At 41.8% G+C, this 23,939-nt stretch overlaps 1 protein-coding gene across 1 annotated transcript; it reads right to left on the bottom strand.

Annotated features, from left to right (window-relative positions):
• Window positions 1–282: 282 nt before the first annotated feature.
• On the bottom strand, window positions 283–22,122 carry MTNR1B (melatonin receptor 1B). Its single transcript, XM_041417061.1, has 2 exons — window positions 21,881–22,122; window positions 283–1,292 (listed from the first exon to the last, which is right to left on the bottom strand). Exons 1-2 carry the CDS (start codon window positions 22,095–22,097, stop codon window positions 424–426), a joined length of 1,086 nt encoding a protein of 361 aa, XP_041272995.1. The 5' UTR covers window positions 22,098–22,122; the 3' UTR covers window positions 283–423.
• Between the last annotated feature and the right edge of the window lie 1,817 nt (window positions 22,123–23,939).

Raw genomic sequence — 23,939 nt, 5'->3', positions numbered from 1 at the left:
GTCTGTCTCACCCTCTGTTCAGACACAGAAGGGAGGAAAATACCACTCCAGAGCTTTGATGAGCTGCTGAACACATAGACTCACTACAACTTCAAAGAATTGAATCCTGATCTTGTATAAAGAATGCAAAACTCCCGCTGAAGTAAAAAAAAATACCTCATTCATATATCTGGAAGCAGGATTCAGCTCTCAGAACTAAAACAGCTTGCACCCACCTGCTGCTTTAATTCTGAAACACGTTTTCAATTAATATCTTGTATAAATCACTAATCCAGAGCAATGTGCTTTACTATGAAAACAGTATTCCAGTCATAAAGTGTGATCCACTTGGAAACTCCCCAGAATTAAGCAGGAATGACCAGAACATTACAACTGTGATGTTGGTTTTCTCCATGACAAACTCTTGCATTGACTATTACACATTTACAAGGTTTCAGTTTTCATTTGGTTATTGTTGTTTAAAGCAGGAGAAGGCTTGCTCTTCTGGCCATCAGTTCCTCCTTTGGATGTGTCCTGGAAGAAAAGCCTTGGCATCCACAGTGACATTAAAATTCGTTTATATTCATTCCGAAAATTCTGATTAAGAAGACCATATATTATTGCATTAAGGCAGCTGTTGAAATAGGCCATTAAGTAACTTATAATGAATAGCCATTCAGGAACTTTTGGTGCCATTTCCGTAGGATCAATGGCTACAGCCAGTCCAATGAAGTTTAGAGGTGCCCAGCAAAAGGCAAAAATCACAAAAACAACAAACATGGTAAGAAAGTTTCTGAAGTCACTTGGCTTCAATCTTGGCTTTGTTTCTGACTTGACTCGTCTTCGAACTTGAAGCACTAAAACCCAAATTCGAAGGTAGCAGAAGCTGACAATGGTGATAGGGACGATGAAGTGAATGACCACAACAGCTATTGTATAGTAGGAGCTTGCAGTTTGGACAAACGTGCAGGAATAGATGCGTGGATCATACTTCAAAGAGCCAACAAAAAAATTTGGCACAGTTGCAATTACTGTTAATATCCAGACTAAGGAGACGTACAACATTGTATTCCAACAGCTGTACACTTTGTCATAGGCAAAACTATGACATATGTAGCAATATCTGTTTATTGCAATTGCAGTGATGTTGAAAATAGAGCCTATAACACTTAGTCCCATCACAAAGCCACTCGCTTTACAGTGTGTTTCACCCAGTGTCCATCCATTGCGGAAAATAGCTAAGAGCACCAGTGGGTATGGATACAAGGCCACCACCAGATCAGCCAAAGCTAGGCTCACCACAAATGCGTTACCTGGAAGGAAAGAAAAATACAGAAGCATAAGTCTGAAAGCAAGAACAGCTGTGAAGAAGAAGAAAAGTGTTAGACTATTTTGGATGTCTGCAATGTTAAATTATTGGTGATGTCAGCATGCAGCTGGTATGTGGGACCAACAGAAAAATGATTTTACAATGTAACTTGGAACACCACAGAAATATCTTTAGCAATAGGATGTTTCAAATCTGTTGGTGACTGGATTATATCCTCCTTGCTCTTTTTATCTCTAATAAACATAGCCATCAGTGAGCAGCATAAGCACATGTTGAGTTTAAGTGTAGCTAACTCCACAGCTGGATTGATAAAATGAAAAAGAAAAAAAGTCCAAATTGTGCCAGGTAAGTGAGATATTATGCCATTCTAACTTATCGCTGGAACGCTGACAGGCTTCACAAGCACAAAGGAGAAGGATATACAAAGACTAGGACTGTAAGTATTGGAAGGATGTGTTGTTTTATGTATACTCTAAATTGCTGCACAATATTTGTAGAATTGATATTTTCTGCATGAATGGCCTTCCCATACTGCAGTTATTTTCTCACTGGATTGTCTAAGGAAGAGTGAATTGTCTTCACCACCCTCTGCAGAAAGACATATTTAATTATACAAAGAAAAGTTCCATGCGTGCAAGAGGAAGTATTCATATGTTATGCTGGTGATATTCAGGAAATACAGGTGATATGGCTGAGCCCTACAATTTCTCTTTAACCAGTGCCCTTTGCAACAGTTTGAAATTTCTGACATTTTATCTAAGGGCATTTTTATAAAATAGAGATAGTAAACTATATTCCTGAAAAATGTTCTTTAGGAACTTCACTCTAGAAGACAGAGGTGCCAACTTTGAATTCTTGGCATTTAAAATGTATATGGTTTGTATGGTTTTGTATATAGCTTGCCTACTCTTTGTTCTCTCCTGGAAGTCCTTGACAGGATGAACTGATATGGAAAAATCCAAACAATTTTAAAAATTGTGCAGGGAACATAATCATTTTTTGAAAAGAGCAGTTAGGTGCTCCATTCTACAAATTCTGATCTTACTAGTCCTCACTAACAAGTTCTCCATGTCATATTAAGAATGGCATTAACTGGAAGTCGTAAAAGCAACAACCGTGTATAAATATGCTCCTCAAAAACAACAGAATTTCACATCTACTCTGTTTTCTTCACCTGCTTTACATGTGTAGCTTCCTGAATTAAAGAATAGGAAGCTGTCTTTCTCCCATACACTTTAGGGGACAACCATGCTCGTCAGAATTTGCACAACAGCAAGTAAACTTAATGGAAAGCAGGATTATCCATCTGTGCCCTCAGAAACATAGCCCATCTCAAGAGTGGTGCACAACTTATTTGAGATAGCTCCTTGTTATATATTTAATAGCCTGTTTTATATATTTTTAAAAGCTACCCAAGTCTTTCCACAGCTTCAGCTGGATGATTTGTGTGGAAAGATTGAACAATTTAGGGAGACAATTGAGTGGGCCATGATAACTTCAAATAAGCAAAGCAGGAAGGATAAAACTCTTTCCTATGATTGTCATGAATCCAAGCAAGCTTCAGTCACAACAAGGTAGTTTCAAAGCAGACACAGAGAAAAAAAAAAATAATGGCAAGAAGAAGGAAGTGTGGGAACACCTTGCTTTGAGTCTGCCGCTGAAGATTGCAAGAAAATAGAAAACAAGTATTTGTCAGTACTGGCCTAGATAAAGCTGATCCCTTTGTGCAGAAAGGATGAGATGACTGTGAAGGCCTCTTGTAGCCATGTGGTAAACAGAACAAAACCAAAAACTAACAAAAGAACAGAGGCATCTTTATCAGAATGCATTTTCATCACGGCAACAAAGATTTCTTTTATGTTTTTTCATCACTGTATCTGACATTAGAAGACAGAGAAATCAGAAATGGAAGTCAGAAGAAAGGAAGGAATAAAAAAAGGACAGAAAAAGGGAAGGAAAAGAGACTCTTTTTTCTGTTTTAGAGTGCCTTTTGGAGAAAGAGAGAATTTAGTCTAGTGTATCCACTAAGATTAATCTAAACTCTGAGGCCTTCCAGCATCAGCTTCTACCCAAAATGTAATTGTTCAGTTGAAATAGAGTGGGCATTAAGCTCTTTCAATCACATTTGGAAATAAACTGTAAAGTACATTTAGCAAGATATTTTCAAAGTTTTGAGCACAATTTAGGACTTCTTGAAAATTCCAGGTGCAATGAATAAATAGAGTAAGCAAGGAACTCGCCAAAAGCTTAATTTACTAGTTTACAACTCAGAAGAAAAATGGTCCAATATCTATAAAGGCCTCAGGTGATTTGTCATTTCTATGGCTTTTTACAGGGTTGAATGTTCCCACTGTGCACTGCAAAGTAAGGTCCAATGGTATTTTTCTGTCTTTGTGGATGACTACAGAATTAAGTTTAATGTTTATTACTGCAATGAATAATCCACAGGAGTAGAGAGAAACTTTTCTAATTCAAAAAACATAAATAATTGACATTTTGAGAAATCAAAGGTCATAGACATTTTCTATGTGCTTGGAGAAAGTAGATGTTCCTTGACACACCTGACCCAGGGCTTTTAGAGTGGCCTAAATTACATTCATAATATAATTGAAGAGGCAACTTTTTGCTGCTTCTACCAAAATAGAAAGCACAGAATTTTCATCTAGCTGGAATTAATATCATTGCTTCTGGAATTTCCTTGATGAACTTTCTTTGTAGATTTCAGTTTCATAAGAGAGAGAGAGGTGTATTCATTTTTTCACTGGAGTGGAAATGCCGCTTAATTGCCAGCAGTAGCTACTGAAAGCCAAATGTCTTGCCAGGTATTCAAAAATATGCACATCTGTGCTGTTTGAAACTCTGATAGTTCCATGCATAAAAACGAAAATAAGTTCTGATATTGACTTTGGGTGCAACAGAACTAGTTAGGCATTTCATAAAGCATTCCTACATATTGATTTGCTTACTACAACTAACAGGAGAAAGAGAACTGTCACACCATCTTGTAATCTTGATATTGTAGGAATTTAGTTACAGAACAAACTTTTTGATAAGGCCAAAACTTTTAAGGGCTAAACATCTGCCTTCTGAGAAGACACTTGACTTTTAATTTCTCCACTAAAACCAGAAGCAATTGCAAAGAGCACCTATTTTTTAAAGGTTTTTCTTCTCTCTTTGGTTTTAAACTGGTGAAAATGCTTAACTATATATCATGGTGTTGTTTGGGGTTTTTTTTTAGGTAGTGTTTTGATTGTTACATGTTTGTTTAGCAAGTTTTTATACATTGCATACAGACATCACCCTCTTTGATCTATGGCATCGGCAGCAGGTGGAGCAGAGAATTAAGTCTTTCACACACTGACATTTGAATTCCCTGTGACAGTACAAGCCAAGACCTAGGGAAAGCTTTGATTTACTGAGACATGTTAATTTGGTATAATGTTCAACAGTGTGTTGCTAACAGAAGGTGTAACATAATGCTCCAAACACATGCCAGATGGGTGTTTGTTTTCTTTGAATGTGACAGTTTAAAGGCAGTGATATGCTCTTTTGTAGTTATGTTTCATTATTTCAGATATTAGTGAGGTATACTGCAGACTTCGATACAAGGGAAAGGGACAGGCAATAGAATTCCACTAGAACAAGCTATTTTAGAGCCTTCCTGCCCTCCAGCATATCAACACTCCCATACAATTTGGTGTTTGTTGTCTGCAAACAGATTGAAGGAGCACTCCATCCTCTTGTCCAGATCACTGATAAAGATATTAAACAGGACTGGCCTGAGAAAGAATGCTGAACTCACAAAAACAAAAGCTTAGCATGTAAAAAGGACTTTGAGATTGTGGCTAAGTGATTTGCAGACTCCTGGACTGGACCAGAACTGTGTTCTTTGCCCTGCATCTGCAGCTATGAGTTAGCGCTGGGAGCTACATTTGCAGGAGTAAATTTTAGGCTTATTAGGCAGATCTCTCAGTTATCAATACAGACACGGATTTACTGAAAGGAGGTATCTAACTTGCACTGTTGTTTTTGAGATCATGATTTTGGCATGCTTGGCAACTAGGCATGAATGCAACCCAAAACCAAATCTCCGCTTCTTCTGCATGCTCACTCTTCTTCTCCCTCTGGTTAAACACGGGAACACTACTCCTTGCTGCGAGTTCGCTGCCTTGAGTTTGCGAACAGACTACAGCTGCAAAAGCGCTGTGCGATTAAAAGCGAAGTAAAAAGGCCTGAGGTTTGTAATCCCTGGGTGCAGCTTGCTCGCCCGTGGCTTCCCCTGGTGCTGGTGGGGACGGTGGTGACTCTCTGTTGCCACCTAGTGCGGGAGGCCACCGCGGCACAGACATCGCACCGCACCGCACCGCACCGCATCGTCCGGCAGGGCAGGAGAACAGCCCGGGGCTGGCTCTTCCCAAGCAGAACGCTGATCGTTAATCACATCCTACATTTACGGGGTGATGAATACTTTTCTGGGCTTCTGAAACTTTTTGAGATTGCAGGAACTTTTCCACTGCTGGGTATTTTCATAGAGAAAAGGGGAAGCAGAAGAGGCAAGACAGATCTACTACTAGAAATGTCACTGTTGCTTAGTGGTTAGGACACTTCCATGATAGAAGAAGCCTTCTCTGAAACAGAGTTTATGTCTCCCGTAGTCCCCAGAGAGTGCCCCACTCACCAGCCCTGCTGCTCTTCTGGGGTTAGTGTGCTTGTCTCTTTCTAGGTTATGTTCAAGAATTTCAGCCTAGAATCAGAATACACAGGTTACCACTTGTATTGTAGAGTGCTCTTTATCAGTATGCTCATCCAAAAAAATAGTTTTAAAATCCTTCTCATGATTTAACAGCAGGGAAACTGAGATAGGTGCAGGAACTTTCCAAGACACTGACTAGGAAGAACACTCCAGGTCCATGAACTTTGCTCTTGCTCTTACTTTTCTCCATTAGAAAATACCACCTCTGTTAGGCATCCTCTGGGAAAAGTAGCAGCACTGGTCCAGCTTTCTTCTCCCAAACAGCATCCTAGCGGCATATTGATGCTGAGGGATGGAGCACATAGAAGAGCTAGAGCTGTTAAATAGGGCCAGTTGTATTAAAAGCAAACAAAAGGGAGTGGTTGCTGCACTCGGCAGTAAATCCTTAACAGATTTTGCAGATGAAAATATTTTGCTTGTGTTCAAGGGAAGACTGGAAAAGTACTTGTAAGAGTACTTACTTGAAGTACTAAATTTGAAGGTTACTTAACAGACATACCATACTAGATTTAGGAACTCCTCTGAGATGGAAGGAATCACAAGTTGTAATAATAGAGAAGCATCGTACAGGGTTGCTCTGTTCTCTTTTTCTCCTCAGTGCCTGCTTCCACCTACTGCTAAAGACAGTGTATGAGTCTAGCTATGCCTTGTTCTGTGTGTCCAGCCATCTGAAACTGAGCTGCATTTTGCAGCAGGCTCAGGGGAGAACATCCCTTATATCAATGCCCTAACAGTGAAGTCAGGCTCTTTCCTTGAGGGTGGTCTGGGATGGAAAAGGCCCATGTTGCTGCTGAGAGAATCACAGACTTGTAGAATCATGGAATGGTTTGAGCTGGAAGGGACCTTAAGTATCATCTTATTCCAACCCCCCTGCCATGAGCAGGGACACCTTCCACTGGATCAGATTGCTAAGTGCTCTACCCAGCCTGGCCCTGAACACTTCCAGGGTTTGGGCATCCACATTTTCTCTGGGCAACCTGTGCCAATGTCTCACCACCCTCACAGTAAAGAATCCCTTACTAATATCTAATCTAAATCTGCCCTCTTTAGCTTAAAATCTCCCCTTTTTCAGTTCAGATGTCACACGGGGAGTGAAGCCGACATTCACTCTGAGGCTTAGCGCCATGGCACCAGTAGCAGCCCAGCCTCAGAACCTCCGGTTGCTGAGCACAACCACTAAATAACAACAAAACCAGACTGGTTTTCACTGGTTCATGAAATAAGTCCTGTTTTCTGTATCTGCCAGTACATATCAGCTTAATTTTCTTCTTTTGAAGTAGTCACAGCTGTTGATTGCTTCAACCAAGAAAGAATAGGAAACCTACTTGTACAACTGCAAGTATGAAAACTCATTTACTGCTGACAAAGGGGCTAATGTGAAAGGCTGTAAAATACAACAGGTGCAATCTAGTTAGACCCTACAAAGAGCTGGGCGACCTATAATTTTTAATAACTTTTTTCAGTGTCTCAGCACTATATTGCATGTCAAAAAAATAAAAGTGAAATATGTAGCAATTTATAGGATGTTGCTTTGTTAAAGAAACAAACAAAAACCCTACCCCAAAACTTGTTTGAGATCAACTATAAAAGACTGAAGTGTGGAACCAAACAAAGGAAGAATATTTCACTTCTGAGAACTCTGGAAAAAAAACTTCATTATGCCCTGACAGATTTTAATTTATATTGTGTGAAACAATAGTTCATTCAATCACATTTATTATGACTTTCATCTTTGCTATTGTATCTAAACTGTATTTGTGTCAAAGGAAATTATGTTGGTTTTTTTTCTTGATTACTGCAACAAAACATTGCTCAAGTCCTTAGAATAACTTAACTTCCACCTTCTTTTATAAAAAAGACAGGAAATTGAAAAATGAAAATAATTTTGTTCAAACTAAAACCATGTTTTGTTTTGTTAAGCTGTTTGGTTTGTGTTTTGTTCTATTTTAATATTTGCTAGCAGATTAGTTGAATTAAAAAAACCCAAACCAACCAAGAAATCTCAGACATTAAATAACCCTATTTAAAAATATAAAGCTTAAGATATTCCTGAAGATACTCAGGCTATCTGGCTGGTATGTGAAGTGAAAAAAATTGGGGACTCTTGGAGACTATGGGACACAATCAGGACCAATTTGCAAGAGAATTGACTAGCCATGATAAGGTGCATCTTGTAGTTTAGCCCAGCAGACCAGTTTAAACAGCCCAGAACTTTTTGACCAGTGTAAATGTTGGGATCTCCACTTCCAGAACTGAAGTCATGCAAGTGGCAATTTCCTCAGTGCTTTGCTCAGCTGCTCCGTAGGGCTGCAGGTGGAAGACTTGCAGCCTGTGACAGCTACCGAGACAAATATGTGCAAAGCATGTACATGTCAACTGGTTCCATCTGCTAAAAGAAACCAAATCTAAGTCCATTATTCCTCCTATGTACTTTTGAGTGCTCTGTGTTTGACTCCCTGACATGGTGGAGGATCCTGGATTTTTATAAAATAGGATCTGATACACTGCAGTAAATAGAGTACACGGGACCATCTAATTGGAAAACACTTATGTTGACAAGTTGCCAATGCTTCTAAACAACCTATGGAGTTCCTTCCTTATAATCTTCTTTTCTTCTTTTGTTTCCTGTTTCACTGAGGAAGAAAATAGATGATACTTGACAAAAATGGGTATTATAATCTTTCAATAAGGAAAAGTCTTACCCTTTCTGTTCTGAGCTTTTGGAAGGCCTCATTACTGTACATGTATAGGGAGATGAATGTCTTCAGAAGCTGTTGTCAGTCTCTGCCATCTGCTTCTTTTGGAAACAAGGTCTTAAAGCAAAGTACAGTGACATGATTCATCTTATAATGATACTCATAGGTTTGTAAGCAGCATGTGAACAGATGAATAAAAAAAATGCTTTTACAGAAGATGATTGTGTATTCTCTTCTGAAGTATTAGCTGCTTTGTGCTCCAACTCAATACAGACAAAGTGTGTAATGATCATTTGCTGAATCAAGGTCTTTTCTGAGAGCCAGTGGAAGCCTTGGCAAATGACATGACAAGTCTACTGTGGCTCGGCCTGCAAGTCATGATATTGTTGAGATAGATAAATGAGGAGTGATAGGCATGTAACCAATATAGCCACAGAATCATTAAAGTTGGAATTGATCTCTGGAGTTCATCTAGCCCAACTCTTCCATTCAAAGAGGGAGAAACTATAGTGGGTTGTTCAGGGCCATGTACAGTCAGCCTTTCACTGTCTGCAGCCACAGAGACTCAACAACCTCTCAGGGTGACCTGCTCCAGAAAGGAATCAGTGTACCAAATATTTACTGCTTTCACTAGGGAATAGAGGCCAGATGCTCTATTTTGTGACAGATGAGGGATCTACTTGATCTACTAAATATCAGAGGGTACTTAAGATCATACCTGTTAACATGCATGCAGACACCAGACATGGTCATTAACAATGAGCTAGACTTGCTTGGTCAGAAGAAGAGGCCCCAGTGCAGATTAGAATTGATGGGACTTTGTTTTTCTTATATTTCTTATATTTTGGATTTTTTGTGACAGCAGGATTTTTTGAATAATCTTTGACTGAACAAAATAGGCTGAGCCAAACAGAGAACCTGGACCAAGATACATTTCCAGACCTGTAAATCTACAGACCAGTAAAGGTACAGAACTCTGTGGGGGGGGAGTGTGGAGTCTGGTAGAGGCTGCACAGAAACAGGCAGGAGCCACCAACTCCTAGCAAAATCATTTTCAGAAAGCAATTCTCACTGGCTTTAACAAGGCTAGAATGCTCCTCCTTCTCTAGATACTCACCTACTGGGTTCAGCTTACCCCGGCTGCAGAATCCTGTTCCACATGCTACTCTGATGACCTTTGAGCACTGTGAACTGACTGCAAGCAGCCCTTCAGACCAGCTCCTTGTGGCAGCTATAGCCAGTGGGTGACCTGGTGGCCTGTGGGTGACTCCTGTCTGCCTAACCTACTGAGTCACACCTCTTTTACTCCATGAATACACTTGCAAGCTGGAGCAAACCAATACAGTTTTTACTAAGCTGAGCTCACATGGAAATCACTATATTTATTCTTTAAGGTATATATTCTCATGTAATGTATATATATATATACTACATGAGAATGTTTGAGGGTGTTTGAAGGTCACCTACTTCACTGTAGTGTTTGCTCTCCATAAGCAGAGCAGATATTCTTGCTTCATCTTTAACCAGGAAGCTGGCTGTACAGCAAGTTTTACAGTTTTTATGGTCCTGGCATACCAGGTGTTTCATGAGAGTGACTAAAGAAATGGTATTGTTTTTAGATTATCCAACCAAAGGCATAATTACAGGACCTCAAATTAGTTAACTTTTCTTCTACTTTGAAACAGCAGATGTCCAGTGCTGCAATTGGACTCTGGATTTTGTAGTTGGGGTTTCATACCCAGCACCATGATCATAGGTAAAATCTTATATACTCTTTCAACCCACTTACCAGTAGATAATTTTTTCTAGGCAAATCGGTATGGTTACACCATCCTTCTACAAAGCCTGCCTCAACATCTGATTAATATTTTACACATTTTGCTTCTAATGACTGCAAAGGAAAGAATAAAAAAAAGAAATTAAAGTCTTGCTTAACATGAAAACTGATTCAGAAAGCAATCTTTTGTCCATTGGCTCTAACCTCACCTGTGAATCTAATAACAAGTACTTTTGCAGTCGCTTTAAAAATATCGCAGGGAGAATTCTTGTCCTTGAGTAGGAGTGTTTTCAATTTCCACAGCACAACACTCACTTCCTGACACTATATTTTATTCCAATAAAACACCTGGAGTATAATGGTGTACTATCTGACTTGAGGCAGGGAAATTTGAATTTTAAATATTCTTTCTGTCATGACCACTAACATAACAAGACAAAGGCATACAAAGATACCAGTTCCCTATTAATCTTTTTTTTTCCCTCTCTAACAATCCAAAAATTACACCCTGTGCATTTCAGTGAGTAACAACTGATTTCAAGCAAGCTGGTTGGAATGTTTAGTCTCTTAAGACTCTTAAGAACCTTAAGGGGCAGTTCACAGAAAGGAGGGATGGACAACTCCCAGTTGGCATGTAGTGACTGTGCCATTTGCATGTCTTTACTTGTCTTGAAGAAAAGCAGCATGTTTTAATATAACAGACTTTTATTTGTCAGCAGAAAATCTGATTAGAGTTTACTACTTCTAAGAACATATTTTAAAAGTCCTAAGGATCACAACTCCAATAAATTTCAGCATAGACAGGATCTGCACTGAATGGGCACCTTGAATAGACACTTTTTTCATTAAACTGTGTGGATAATATTCAAAAGGTAGGTTATTTTTACTTGAATAAAAAATTAGGACATAAAAATAGCTAGATTGATTATTATTACATATATTCACAGGTGACAGCCTTCTCACAAAAGGTTCTTTTTCCTATTTGCACTCAAATGAAATGCTGTGTATACTTGAATTATTTGGAAAATTGGAACTGGCTTTAGAATGAGAGGACACTGAGAATTTTGGGCAGCGTAGGAGCAAATCATAGACAACCTGAGGATGCCACTTATTGGCTCCTGTCTCCTTTGTGATATATTTTACAATTTCCTGCTAGTTCTAAACTTACAATTAGTTAACATAACTATATTTATAAGGGCTGAGATAGCAAGCAGATATTTTTCTTGTTAGTCAGACTGCTAGTTCCAGGAGCTGCATGTGGTATCTTCTGACAGCAGTTATTGCCTACACTGAGCAAATATGGCAATATAAACCAACAGGTAAGCAGATGTTGTTCTATAGCAAAAAGATGACAATATTAATGGAACTATCATATAAATTATTATCATCTTCATAAAGTGTTTAAACATTGAAACTGATCCAAGTCCGTAAAACACAGCTGAAAAAAATGGGAAGTCTGTCAGAAGGGTTATGTTTTTGCTGCAGACATAATTTCAGCAGCATTTATTAAACAGTGTAATCAAGTACCTCTACAATTAATAAATAATTAAAAGGAGGATCCCAACTATCAGGATTCTAGTCATTTGATGAACATGTTTAAGGTGTTTTTATTTGTTTTTATGTCAAGATGTAGCTGTCCCATACGTGGCGGAAATGTCAGGAAAATGCTGACTCTGATATAGTTCAGTCCTTATCAGCATGGAGATCAAAAGTAAAACAGAAGATTCTAAAGCAGCTACTGATGTTAGGGAGGACACACCACAGTGTTGCACCCACAGTGATTTAGACATGTTTCTGTAGGATTTTGCTGTCAGGAAATCTGTTTTATGCCCATATCAAGGGGGAAAGTTAAAAAAGCAGAACAACTGCTCAGATTCATTTTTAGGAAATGAAAATTGTGATAGCGTTAGCATTCCTTTCTGCAAATGAAAGAATGGTTTTATCAGCTCATGATAACTTGGCTGTTTTCATATGTACTCTTAGGAACAAGGCAATGTACTTTCCAGTTTATGTCAGGGCACCAATATGCACTTATAAAGGATAACTTCTAAGAAGCTAAAATCTGAAGCATATCTGAAGGTAGTGGTACTCATAATAGATCTGAATTGGAGTAGGAGTAGAATTTACTCCTAGAGGCAGAGAACAGGTTGTCACTGATTTAATGGAATGAGAGTAGTCTCGTATAACATCCTCAACACAATGATTAAAGTAATCTGGTGAATATATATCTGCTAAGAATAGATGAAAAAAACTAGTCTTTTAAAATTAGTTATCCTAGTGCTCTGTGGGGAGGTTTGGTCTCTTAGCTCTGGCTGATTGCGCCAAAGAGCACCATGAATCCTTGAATTGCTTCTGCTGTTCTATCCAAGAATAGAGCTTTACTGCAGAGAGGTCATTCCTCATGCAGTCAGTGAGTCTTGCAAAAGGAATGTCAGTCCAGAGTCCAGGAGAGAGCTGGCAGGAAAGGGAGTGCTCCTAAGACACATTGGAACTGCCATAATACAGCTGCTAAGAGCTCCTTCTAATTTCCTGTATCTGAGAGTATGTTTGCATTGGTTATATCAAGGAGATGAAAGAAACTTATTCATACTCTGAGCTGAAAAAAAAAGCAAAAGCTGTGTGACTGTGTTAGAGTAGGCCTTAAGGGGAGCCTGAATACAGTGTTGCAGGAAAAGCATCACACTAACAGCATCCTTTGGTTTTCCTTCCCTTGAAATATGGGTAGAATGGACTTGTGCCAAATGAAATACACAACATAAATACACCCTTAGATTCTTCTTTACAAGTTCAGGAAAACATACTTCTGCAGCTCAAATAAATCCTTATCATTCTATTTCCTCTAAAGATAAGCATACCAATAGCTCCACTTATTAAGTGGAATAGGACTGAATATTACATTCTAAAATAAAAGTATCTTGAACCTGATCTTACCAATAAACTTGCTTTTTGCTTATCAATAAATGGAATACTTACCATACAGGATAAAAGTAAATGATAATTCAGAACACTGATAACTTGGCAGTAATGTATTGCTTCAAAGGAAGATACAAAATACCCTATGGCTGCAGAATAACCTGCAATAAGTTACAATTTTACCCTAAACAGCATTCACTGTGGCGCAGATTGATGGAGAAGTAATTTTTCTACTTTATGATGTTTCTGTACTCCTAAATACTTCTTTCAATCCCTCTAGGATCATAATTACCTTACAAACTTTCTATTTCTGAAATAATTTAAAATTCCACATCCTTCAGATTTTTTTTTCTTCTAGAACAATCTTAGGTTTCCACTTTTCACTTTTTTCTAAATTTTTCTGCAAGATTCACCTCCTTTGTTGAAGAAATTTTCTTATTTTGCAAATTAATAATACTGGCTTTTCACTTTGCTCTTCTACTTTTGGAATTATTTACAGGTTAACAAAGTTGAGAGTTATTATTTCATAAGTAACTTTGAAGACATATTTTCTCATTTAGTTACTGTTTGAACCAAGTTTCACAAAAAAGAGGATGGAATTGTTGATTAACTTATTCTGTTTCCTCTCCAAGAAGAGAATAGAAGCATAATTAGAATTATGAGATGAGTCACGAGCACATGACTGAATAGTTCTAGAAGTTATATAGAAAGCTTTGGAGTATTGATCATTTGGAGGTATTTTGTGCGAAGAGGTTTCATATCTTCATGGACAGACTTCACCTAAGCATATGGGATACCAGCTTGCAATCCAAGCTGGCAGAATGAGTAAAAAGAACTTGAAGTTGAGAGATGGGAAGAGAGCTTGAGAAGAAACCATATAGTTTCTTCATTTAACACCAGGGCAAGGGAATTTTGGCTTCAGGGAGGTGGTGGCAAAAAATATAGAAAACAGGAGCTCAGTCGTTGTGGAGTTCAACTGGAGTGGTAATATAAAAAGCAGTAGAGTCAGTTAAAGGGTGCCAGGAACCCATGAAATGAAACAGGGGATCCAAAACCAGTGAGAAATAAAAATAAAACTTCATGGAAACAATTCTGTTAGAATGGAATTGCACCAGTGAGTAGAGAAGAGAAATACCAACCAAAAGGTCTATTGTCTTCATAAAAGAAGAAGAATGAAGAGAGAGAGAGATTGAGAGAGAGGATATCCTGGTAAAAGCCAAAATTACATTGGTGAAGAGTTGTAAAGACAATGTGCAGTGAAGAATGCAGAAACCTGAAATTGGATGAGAATGCGTTCCTATTAGTAGGAAAACACTAATGGAGCCAATTTAACATCAGGACAATGCAGGTCCTCATATGTAAAGGGGAAAATAAGCACAGAAATGGCAGCTGAGTTCTGGACATACACCCAGCAGATTTCTTCAATTCAGAGTCTATTTGCCAATATACCCCAGCCTTTGTTTCCACAAAGAACAAAGACATCCCTGAAGAGCCTGCCATAGAAAATAAGGTTGTATTGAAAACAAACAAGATTATTTTGGTTAAATTAAATAAAAGAATAAACAAAGCAGACATAACTAAGAGGGGGTTTGCACATTTTGATAAATAAAAGAAGCTAATTAGGAAAGTGAAATCATCTGTGCTGAGGAGCTTAGGGACTTGAATGTGGAGGAAGGTTGGCATTTTTTCGTATTAAAGGTACAAAAATATTCTCTGTAACTTGCATCCAAAAGAGGGAAAAATATAAGAAAAAGTTCCAGATCTACATGAAGAAGTTGTCTCAGTAAGGATACTGGGGGCAAGAAATGAGGCTAGAAGTAAAAAATATATTCACCAAAGAAAATTGCTAGAGAGAGCAAAAATGGATAAAATGGAAACTGACAAAACCCCTAAACTTCTTTGACTTTGCAAAGACTTCTAAAATTACTAAAATGCACTTTCAGCACAGTAAAAAAGAGGAAAGGAAAGACAAGTTACTGGGGGAGGGGTACCCTGAAAATTGAGTTAAAATGGCTCCTGGTTTGAAGAAAGATTTTGCTAGACCTTTTAATAATGACAAAAATGGGGCCAAGGCAGGCTGACAGGTGAGGAATTAGCATATCTACAATAACGCAAAAATATCAGAAAGACTGAATATAATTGATGGTAGGAACTTTTTAACATCTGTTATTTTAGAGATAGTGTTGTGTTCTGAAAGTATTGAGAGCTACATGTGGGACCTGTAAAAAGGGGCTGAAATGTTCTCTAGTCCTCACTGCCAGTAGGGAAGTGCAGATTTCTCTCAGGCTTGAGTGATTTGATTTCTCTCAGAGCTTGGCTCCCACATGCATCCCAAAGAGCAGTGTTGCCATGACTCACTTGCAGCTGTGGTGCTCTCACACTTTACTACCCATTTCCTCCTCCTTTGCTATGGTGCTGCACAAATGCTGGTCCTTTTTGCATGAATAGTGCTCGCAGTAAGTCAGAAAAGCAATTAGGGAGTAATAAGAACAGTAAACTAGTGTTGGCACCTCTGGAAGATTAATTTGTCCACCACAGAGTATGTGCTAACATGTCACCTTTTTTCAAGGTTGGAAATTGTTGAAAAGAAAGAATGAATTGAGAAATATTTGGGTTCTTAATTGCAGTTGTAGCCAAGACTTGAGAGACAAACTCGGAGGGATAGGAAAATTAAAGATGCATGTAGAGACAAATGGAATAAAATCAATGTGAGCTTATAAAAAGTGGCTGTACCAACTAATTTGATCATCTTTATTTAATAAAAGCTGGACTTCGACTTTCTGGATCTGGGAGGTTGCTCTAAAGAGATCTAGCCTTGGAATCACCAGGGTACCACTTACAGTCTGTTGCTACCACTGCCTGGACAATGATGAAAGAAAATTGTTGGACCGGAGGGAGATAACCTACATTGAACTAATTTTGTATGTTTCAGAAGTATTACGTCACAAAACACAAAGAGAATTAATGAAATTTTGTGATAGTACCAAGTTGAGAGCCTACTGCTACACGGACATGTCAAGTTCTTTTTTTGCTTGAGGACTAAAAGACCAGAAAGTGGATAGAGTATAATAACATGAGATACGAGGTCAGGAACTGAAGGAATAATTGTGCAACAAAAGAAAAAGAAGAGCTGCATCAGCAAGTGACTGCACCAAGAACAGTCACCCATATTATGCTACCACATAAAAGGAAAATATGCCTTCAAGGCATGCCAGGTCCATTTTGTCCATCCAGGAAAGGACAGAGAAGAATAGAATGCTAATATTTAAGAAAATAGAGTAAGATTTAACATTTAAGAAAAGAGAGTATTGGTGGTACTTCATCTGCATTACTGTGAACAGGTCAGTTTTCTGTTTAAGACAGATTAATTTAGTTTGGAAAGACCTCAAAAACCCAGGAAAATTAAGAATGCAGCTACTTAGAGGAAACTAAAAGTATTTACTTGTCTACTATGGAAAAAAAAAAAAAGGTTGAGGGGTAAACATTTGTTTACTGCCCATTAATATTGCAGAAAAGTTCTCAACAGGTGGAGAAACAATCCACTCAAATGAAATTATAATTGTAATTCTACAAATAAAGATATCCACTCTAAGTAAGCAACTGATAATCACAAAGGTAAAATAAAGTAAAAATGAGTTTGAATCATGGTAAGAGATAGAAGACCATTATTCTAAGTGTTGGGTTCAATGAACTTTTGTGACTGTTGAAGATACGTTCCCATCAATTTATTAGCATTGAGCACCTTTAAGCAGAATGTGAGAGAGAATATGAAAGCCAAACACACCCAGTCCCGGAGCTAAGAATTCTGTGGATCCAGGGTTCAAAGAGTAAGGAGTTCAAAAGCTGAAACCATCAGATGGGATCTCATGATCTGCTCATCAAAATATGTTCTTGTCAGCGTCACTGCTGGTATTAAAGGACAATTTTTCCAAGTGTTTTCAGAAACTGGTTTCTCCACTGTCGTTTTGTAAGAGATGGATTCCATCACAGGAAACAATTGTCCTGTATTCCAGTGACAGGAAAAATAATAGCAGGGGAATAAAGGAGGGAAAGAGAACGGATGTGGCCAAAGAGACGAAGAATAACTGAAAATAGCATTTAACAGTGGGGATAACTTACCTCCAGCTATATCACAGAGATGTGGAGTGAAGGCTATGGAAAGGGAAAGAGCATGAGAAAATACTACAAGACTTGCTTATATTGCTGAACAAGTTTATTTAGTAGATGGATAAGTATCAATATTAAAATTCTACATGCAGGATTATTTATTTTGTACAGATGTACATATGAGAAGCATTGTCCATCTCTAGAGCCACATACACATTAGACAGAACTAAACATGCGAATTCACCCATGCTCTTATAGGTAAAAGAAACATGAGTTTTGATTTAATTTGTGTTGCAACAGCACCTTGACATTCAAATGGAAATTGGAGTCTCACTGTGCTGTGTTAGCTGATATATATAGAAAGGAAAATAGTGGAGAGGGTGAGGAGGGCTGACAAAATGCACTAAAAATACCACTTTCCACTAATGCATTATTTGGCAACGTACCAAAGTTAATATTAATATTCTGCCAAAAGTCAAAGGGTCCCAAGCCCTCATTACTATTTGAAATGATATTGAGTTAATGTGCCTAATTCTCACTTCTCACTGATTTCATACTGGCTTTAGGGCCAATGAAGTATAAATGGTTTGCTTTATCTCTGTCCTCTGGGAGATGCCTTGCTGGTTCCCACTTCTAGAGTGCTTCCTACCAGGTTCTTACCCCAGCCTATAATGCTACATTTATAGCTACAGCTGTACAAAAGTAACTTTAAAATTCTTAAAAGCATCTAGTGGCTTTGATTTACTTGATGCACATTCAGGATACTTGATCATCCAGCACTGGTTGTTGAGCTCATGTAAACTTTAACACTTCAAAAGTTCAGCAATGTAAAAGCTGCCATCAACTGGGCATGTTTAATTGAAGACACACAAAATCAATAATTGTTTTTGAAAATTCAGAACACATTTGACATTTCAAATAGAAAGGCAAGCTGATTTAATTTTATTATTTCCACATACAAAGTTTTATTTAATTTTGCAGTGTGTTAGATGAAATTGCTCTCTTCCCAAATTAGAACTGATAAAAACATTAATTTGTGTAAATTAAATCACTTTCAGAGATCAGAAGTTGCTCAGCCTCTCACAGAAAGACTGGGTGCAGTTATGTAAGACAAGCATGTTGATTCATACCAATTATGCTATGCATTACTTGGAAGAGTCTTCACAGATTTTCCCCAAAACCAAATTTAAATGTTGGAAAGAGGCTTCTGTGTGATCTGAAACAATCATTCTGTTGTAAGGCTGGCAAAATTCCCATGTTTGAGGAGTGAATGAGCAATGTCCAGAAACACCAATCCTATCTATTCTTTATTTCTCTCCTGCTGAACATAATAGGGTCCAAGACCAATGGCTAATAGGTCATTTTATTTCACTCCATTCTTGCACCTCCCATTATATAACAGCATTAGAATAGATTTACTTTTGGTCATGCTTTAAGGACAGTGATGCATAACTACATTCTTTCCAGTTATCAGATCTCTCTGTGAAATCTAGAACAGAATAGTGTTGATAAATCCTGGAAAAACTGCTAAAGACCTGTATTGCTTTCTGAAGGTATGATTACTTCTTGTGCCACAGAAGTAGGCAAAGCTGGTTAATTTATTCCTTGTATGCCTGTGACTTATTTGAAGTCCCAAAGTCTCATCCAAGAAAAATCTCTCACTAACTTCTTTAAAGGGAACCTAGTGCTCATGATGTATAGCTCTTCCTTTTTCCTTTGATCATCTAGATGTCTTCCTGTCATAACCATTCCCCTAACTTCATCTTTTCCTTCTCTGACAAGGTCTAACTCCTTTCATGCCGTTTTTCCTCACCATTTCACTTTCTACTGCATTCACTCCCCTTGCAGGTACAAACACGTCGTTTCTTGTTTGCTCAGAATAGAAACCTGCAAGTCCACCTGCTTTTCCATCTTTCTTTGTCAGAGGCTAAGGGCTCCCAAGTACTGCCTTAGCTGTCTGCCACTTTCCCAGCCCCTCTATCACTCCACCCACATCAGTTTCCAGTCCTCTTCCTCCCCAAGAAATTTTTCCTGAAAAGACTTCTGTAGACATTTACCAAACTATGCCCTTTCAGTTTCACCTCCAAGAGTCACGTCTGCCTGATGTAAAACTAAGAACTGGCGATTTAAAAGGTATTTAACCTTATGAAGATTATGCAGACAGAATTCCCTGCTGTTTTTCACTGTACTTATCAAAGCTAAAGAGATCTTTGGGACAGGGTCAGCGGTATCACATTAAGGATTATCCTAGAAGGAGATCAATTAGCAGGTATTTGAACTAGGTAAAGCGACTAGGTTTGGGGTTTTTTTTTTTTTTTTTTTTTTTTTTTTTTGGTTTTGGGGGTTGTTTTTTTCCCCAACAGTCCCAGAGTGCCACAGAGTAGTTTGATCAGTATCTTGAAACTTACTCTTCCGGGCATCACTCTCTTCCCTTCCAAACTTCCCTTTGCTGTTGTCTGGTTAAAGGGAATGTTTTAGAAGAGAGTCCCTCTCTTCCTCCCCCCGGACGGGATCTGATGCCTCGGGCCGGCCGCCCCCTCCAGCGAGAGCCTGTTCCCTGGGCGCTTCCTGCCCCCGGAGTCCAGGCGCGAATCCTTCGGGGACTCGCCTTCCTCCGGCCGGGAGGGCCGGGAGAGCGCCGGCGAGTCACGGCGGGTCCCGCGGGACTCAGTGCCCCGCCCAGCCCGGACCGACCCGGCCCAGCCCAGCCCCGCTCACCCGGGGCAGAGCCCGGCGCTGCTCGGCGGCCGCGGTCCCGCTCAGGGCACGCAGGGCTCCGGCTCCGGGACGTGCCGGCACTACCGGCCCCGGCACGGTTCTGCTTCTCTCGGCGCGGTCCTCTGGGACGGACCGCCCAAGCACAAGCGCACGGACTAGCAGCGACCACCCCATGTCTTCCCTCGCTCAGTCAAACCCTTCCAGACGTTCTCAGGTTCGGTGCTCCTCGGGGGGTGTTATCTCTCAGCCCCGTGCAAACGGGACCTGCCGGCACCTCCCGCCTGCAGCTAGACGTGCAGCGACTGGGGAGCGCAAGAGTTACCCCTCCTTAAACTGCTTTTGCCCCTAAGTACGATTTAATTTAAAGCAAGGGCGAGCGAGCGCCTGCTCCCCGTTAGCAGGAGCTCTAATCACCGCACGTGAGACACGACAGCGCTTGGGAAGAGACACTGGTTAAAAAACCCCAAACCAACACCCCCACCACCCCCAGGAGAAACAAGCCAGCAGCTCTCCCTCCTTCCCGGGGGCCAGGGAGCACCCGCTGACACAGAGGATCGATGGCAGAACCCTCTGGCTCCGAGCGAGGGGAGCGCAGCGCTTCGGACTCCTGCCAGCTCCCAGCAAAGTTTGGTTACCCCGACCTGCGTGCGCATGGAAAACGAGGGAACTCGAGTCTCGGAGGAATGATGAGTTCCGGGAACAGCTAAGTACTGTAAGAACTATAGTAGATATACCACAATTTCGGCACTGCACCGACACCCAGCATCCAGCCGAGTGCCCTTCCCTGCTTGTCAGGGAATAATTGGCTCCATCGACGGGGGAAGCCGGAGGGGCTGTAGGATCCGCACGCAGCGGGACGTGCGCGAATCAGGGCCAGGAAGCAAATCAGAGAAGCTGGTGAGAAACTACAGAGTTCTGTAGTTTGAAACACGTTGGAACCAGCCCGGCAGAGATGAGGAGATAAAGCCAGTACGTTTAGCAAGTAAAAAACGCAGAGCAACATTCTAGCACACACAAGGAGAAACTGTAGACACCACTCAAAGAAAACACCGCACTTTATTTGTTGCGTTCTGGTTGAAGGATACGCGATGAGGAGACAAGAAGGCGATTTCGTGAAGACTACCGCGTACTCTGATGCGGGCTCCAGAGAGCGGGCTGAGCCGCTTCCCCACGCATGCACAGCACCGTGTTTTTTAGGACTCTTGAGCAAGTTTTAAAAGCTCCTCCTTCACTCCTCCGACGGCTTCGGGCACGCTTTTTGCCGCCGGATGGCACCGATTCCCCTCTTCGGGAGCTCCATAAAGACCACATAATGCCTCATTAGGAACCACGGAACGACATGCGTTCCCGGACAGAGGGCAGGACGGAGCCCGAGAGGAGCGCAGAGGCGGCGCGCTGGGAAGGGTGACTGAGCGCCTGGGGGTCCCTGCACACACTACAGGGCAAGAACCAATGGATGGGGGCTCTGGTCCCCCGCCTTCAGCGGACTCGACAAGCGGGCTGGACTCTTCAGGTCAGGTGGAAGCCAGCACCAGGATAGCGGCGGGACTCGGGCGCTCGCTGCTCCCTGCCACCGCCGGGGCAGGGTGCGGGGGTCAAGCCCTTACCTGAGTTCCGAAGCTTGCGGTTCTTGAAGACGGAGAGGATGACCAGCAGGTTGCCCAGGATGTCCACCACGGTGGTGAAGATCAGCACGCTGGACAGCACCGGCACCACCCAGGCGGGCCGCGGAGCTCCCGCCGCCGCCGCCTCCCGTTCCGCCAAGCCGAGGCGGCCGCGCCCGCCCGGGTCACAGCAGTTCCTCAGGGAGCCGTTCTCCAGCATCGCGGCCACCCCGTCCCGGCGCCTCCCCGCGGTGACCGGCGGCGGCCCCGCGGACTGACCGCGCGGGCGGGCGGGAACGGCTTTAAGGGGCGCGCCGGGCGCTGCTCCACCGGGAGGGGCGGGGATGGGGCGGTGCCAGAGCCCCCTCCCCTTGCCGGGCGGTGGGGGAAGCCCGGGGGCGGGTCCAGCCCCGCCTGCCGAGGGAGGGAGGGAGGAGGCGGCGGCGGCGGCCGGCGGGAGCGGCGGAGCGGGAGCGGCGGGGGCAGCCGGGGCGGGGGAGCATCCGCGGGTAGCGGGGACAGCCGCGCTTGGCCATTCCCGGTGACAGCTTGCGTGGCCGCAGAGCCGCGGGAACAGGATGGGGCGGCGGAGAAACCCTGTCCCAAAGCACTGCTCCTGCCTCAGGGCTCAGCCGCGAACATACGCCACCGGGAGAGCGCTTGTTTGTGTTTTGGTTCTGGGGAGATGTTTTGTTTGTTTTTTCCTGCCCCGCGGCTCGGACCGCGGTGTTCCCGGCAGCGCAAGGCCAGCGCTCCCCCCGCCTCTCTCGCCGCCAGGCACACGGTACCCCAGACGAGTGTTCCTGGCACGCTCCTCCCGCCGGCCTGGCAGCAGATCTGAGGGGGTCGTACCCTGCCTTGGCCGTGGCCTTGTGCCTCGCGTTTGAGCACAGCGGTCAGGTCGAGAGTGAGGGCAGCGCCCGTGCGGCGGTAACTGCGAGCGCTTCGGACGGGACGTGCCCGCGCCGATGGCGGCTTCGGGAGCGGGCGCGTTTCGCGGGATTTTCCTTCCAAGCTGCAGGGCAGACAGAAGGGCACCGACGGGCTTCACGCTGCAATTGCGCTTGAAACGTTTCCTTTGGGCGCCTCAAAGTGACAGCTGCCATGTGCTCATTTGCGCGAAGTAAATAAGCGGGATGCGTGCGGCAGAGGAGGGCACGGCCCGCCTGTCGCCGTGCCTGGCCGCGGGTGGCACGGCCGCCGCTGGCCCTGTGACACCGCGCTCGCACCGCGGGGGCCGGCAATTAGGGCTGCTCTCAGCAGACGTAACTCGGGAGGGGTTTGTGCCCTACTTCTCGTTGTTTTCAGGCCATCCAGGTCACGCTGTATCGTTGTCCTGCTTTCACAGGAAGGTGTGCCCCTCAGTTTTTCATGAATTAGATCCTGTGGTAACCTGCCTTGTGGTGTTAGTTTAGAAAAACAGGACAAGTTTCTGTCTTTTCTAACGGTAAATAACTTACTGTGGCTCATTGCTTCTTTGAGGCTTAACGTGCACTGGAGTAATCAAAATCCTAAAGATTACTTTGTGGTGGTGTTTTTTTTTTTTTTTAGAAATAGTTTATTGTTCATTTTAAAATCCTAGATAAACAGAAGTAGTCCTGGTCGGAGTGAACATGGAATCGTGCGTGTGGATTTTTGTGCCAGTCTTATTTACACTGATTAAAAAAAAGAAAACAACCCTACTACAGATGCTTTTTGTTTAATATAGGCAATATGTAGGCACCATGGTCCTTTCCAAACTACAGCTGGAGTTGTCACGGCTTCATGGCTTGGACCAAAGAAGAACCTTCTTCTGAGAATTATCACTCCTAAATAGTTATTTTGCAGTTCTGACATAGGAAAGTAATAACTGCAACTTGACAGGACAGGCTTATTCTTGATAGAAGTGAGAGTTCACTTGATTTTCCTTTTTCTTTCTCCAGAAGTTGAAAAGGTAGCCTATCCAAGGAAATGCCTATTTTCTGTATTCATCAGTGCAAAGGAGGATTTTTCACTAATGAACAATGATGTGTAAGAATAGTTTAAGAATAACTTCTGAGTTTCAGTGTTTCCCTTTATCTGC

This window comes from Onychostruthus taczanowskii, unplaced genomic scaffold (assembly GCF_017590055.1).
Source record: "Onychostruthus taczanowskii isolate IOZ18803 unplaced genomic scaffold, ASM1759005v1 scaffold54, whole genome shotgun sequence".
Lineage (NCBI taxonomy): Eukaryota > Metazoa > Chordata > Aves > Passeriformes > Passeridae > Onychostruthus > Onychostruthus taczanowskii.
This window is presented reverse-complemented; position numbering and strand designations above follow the sequence as displayed.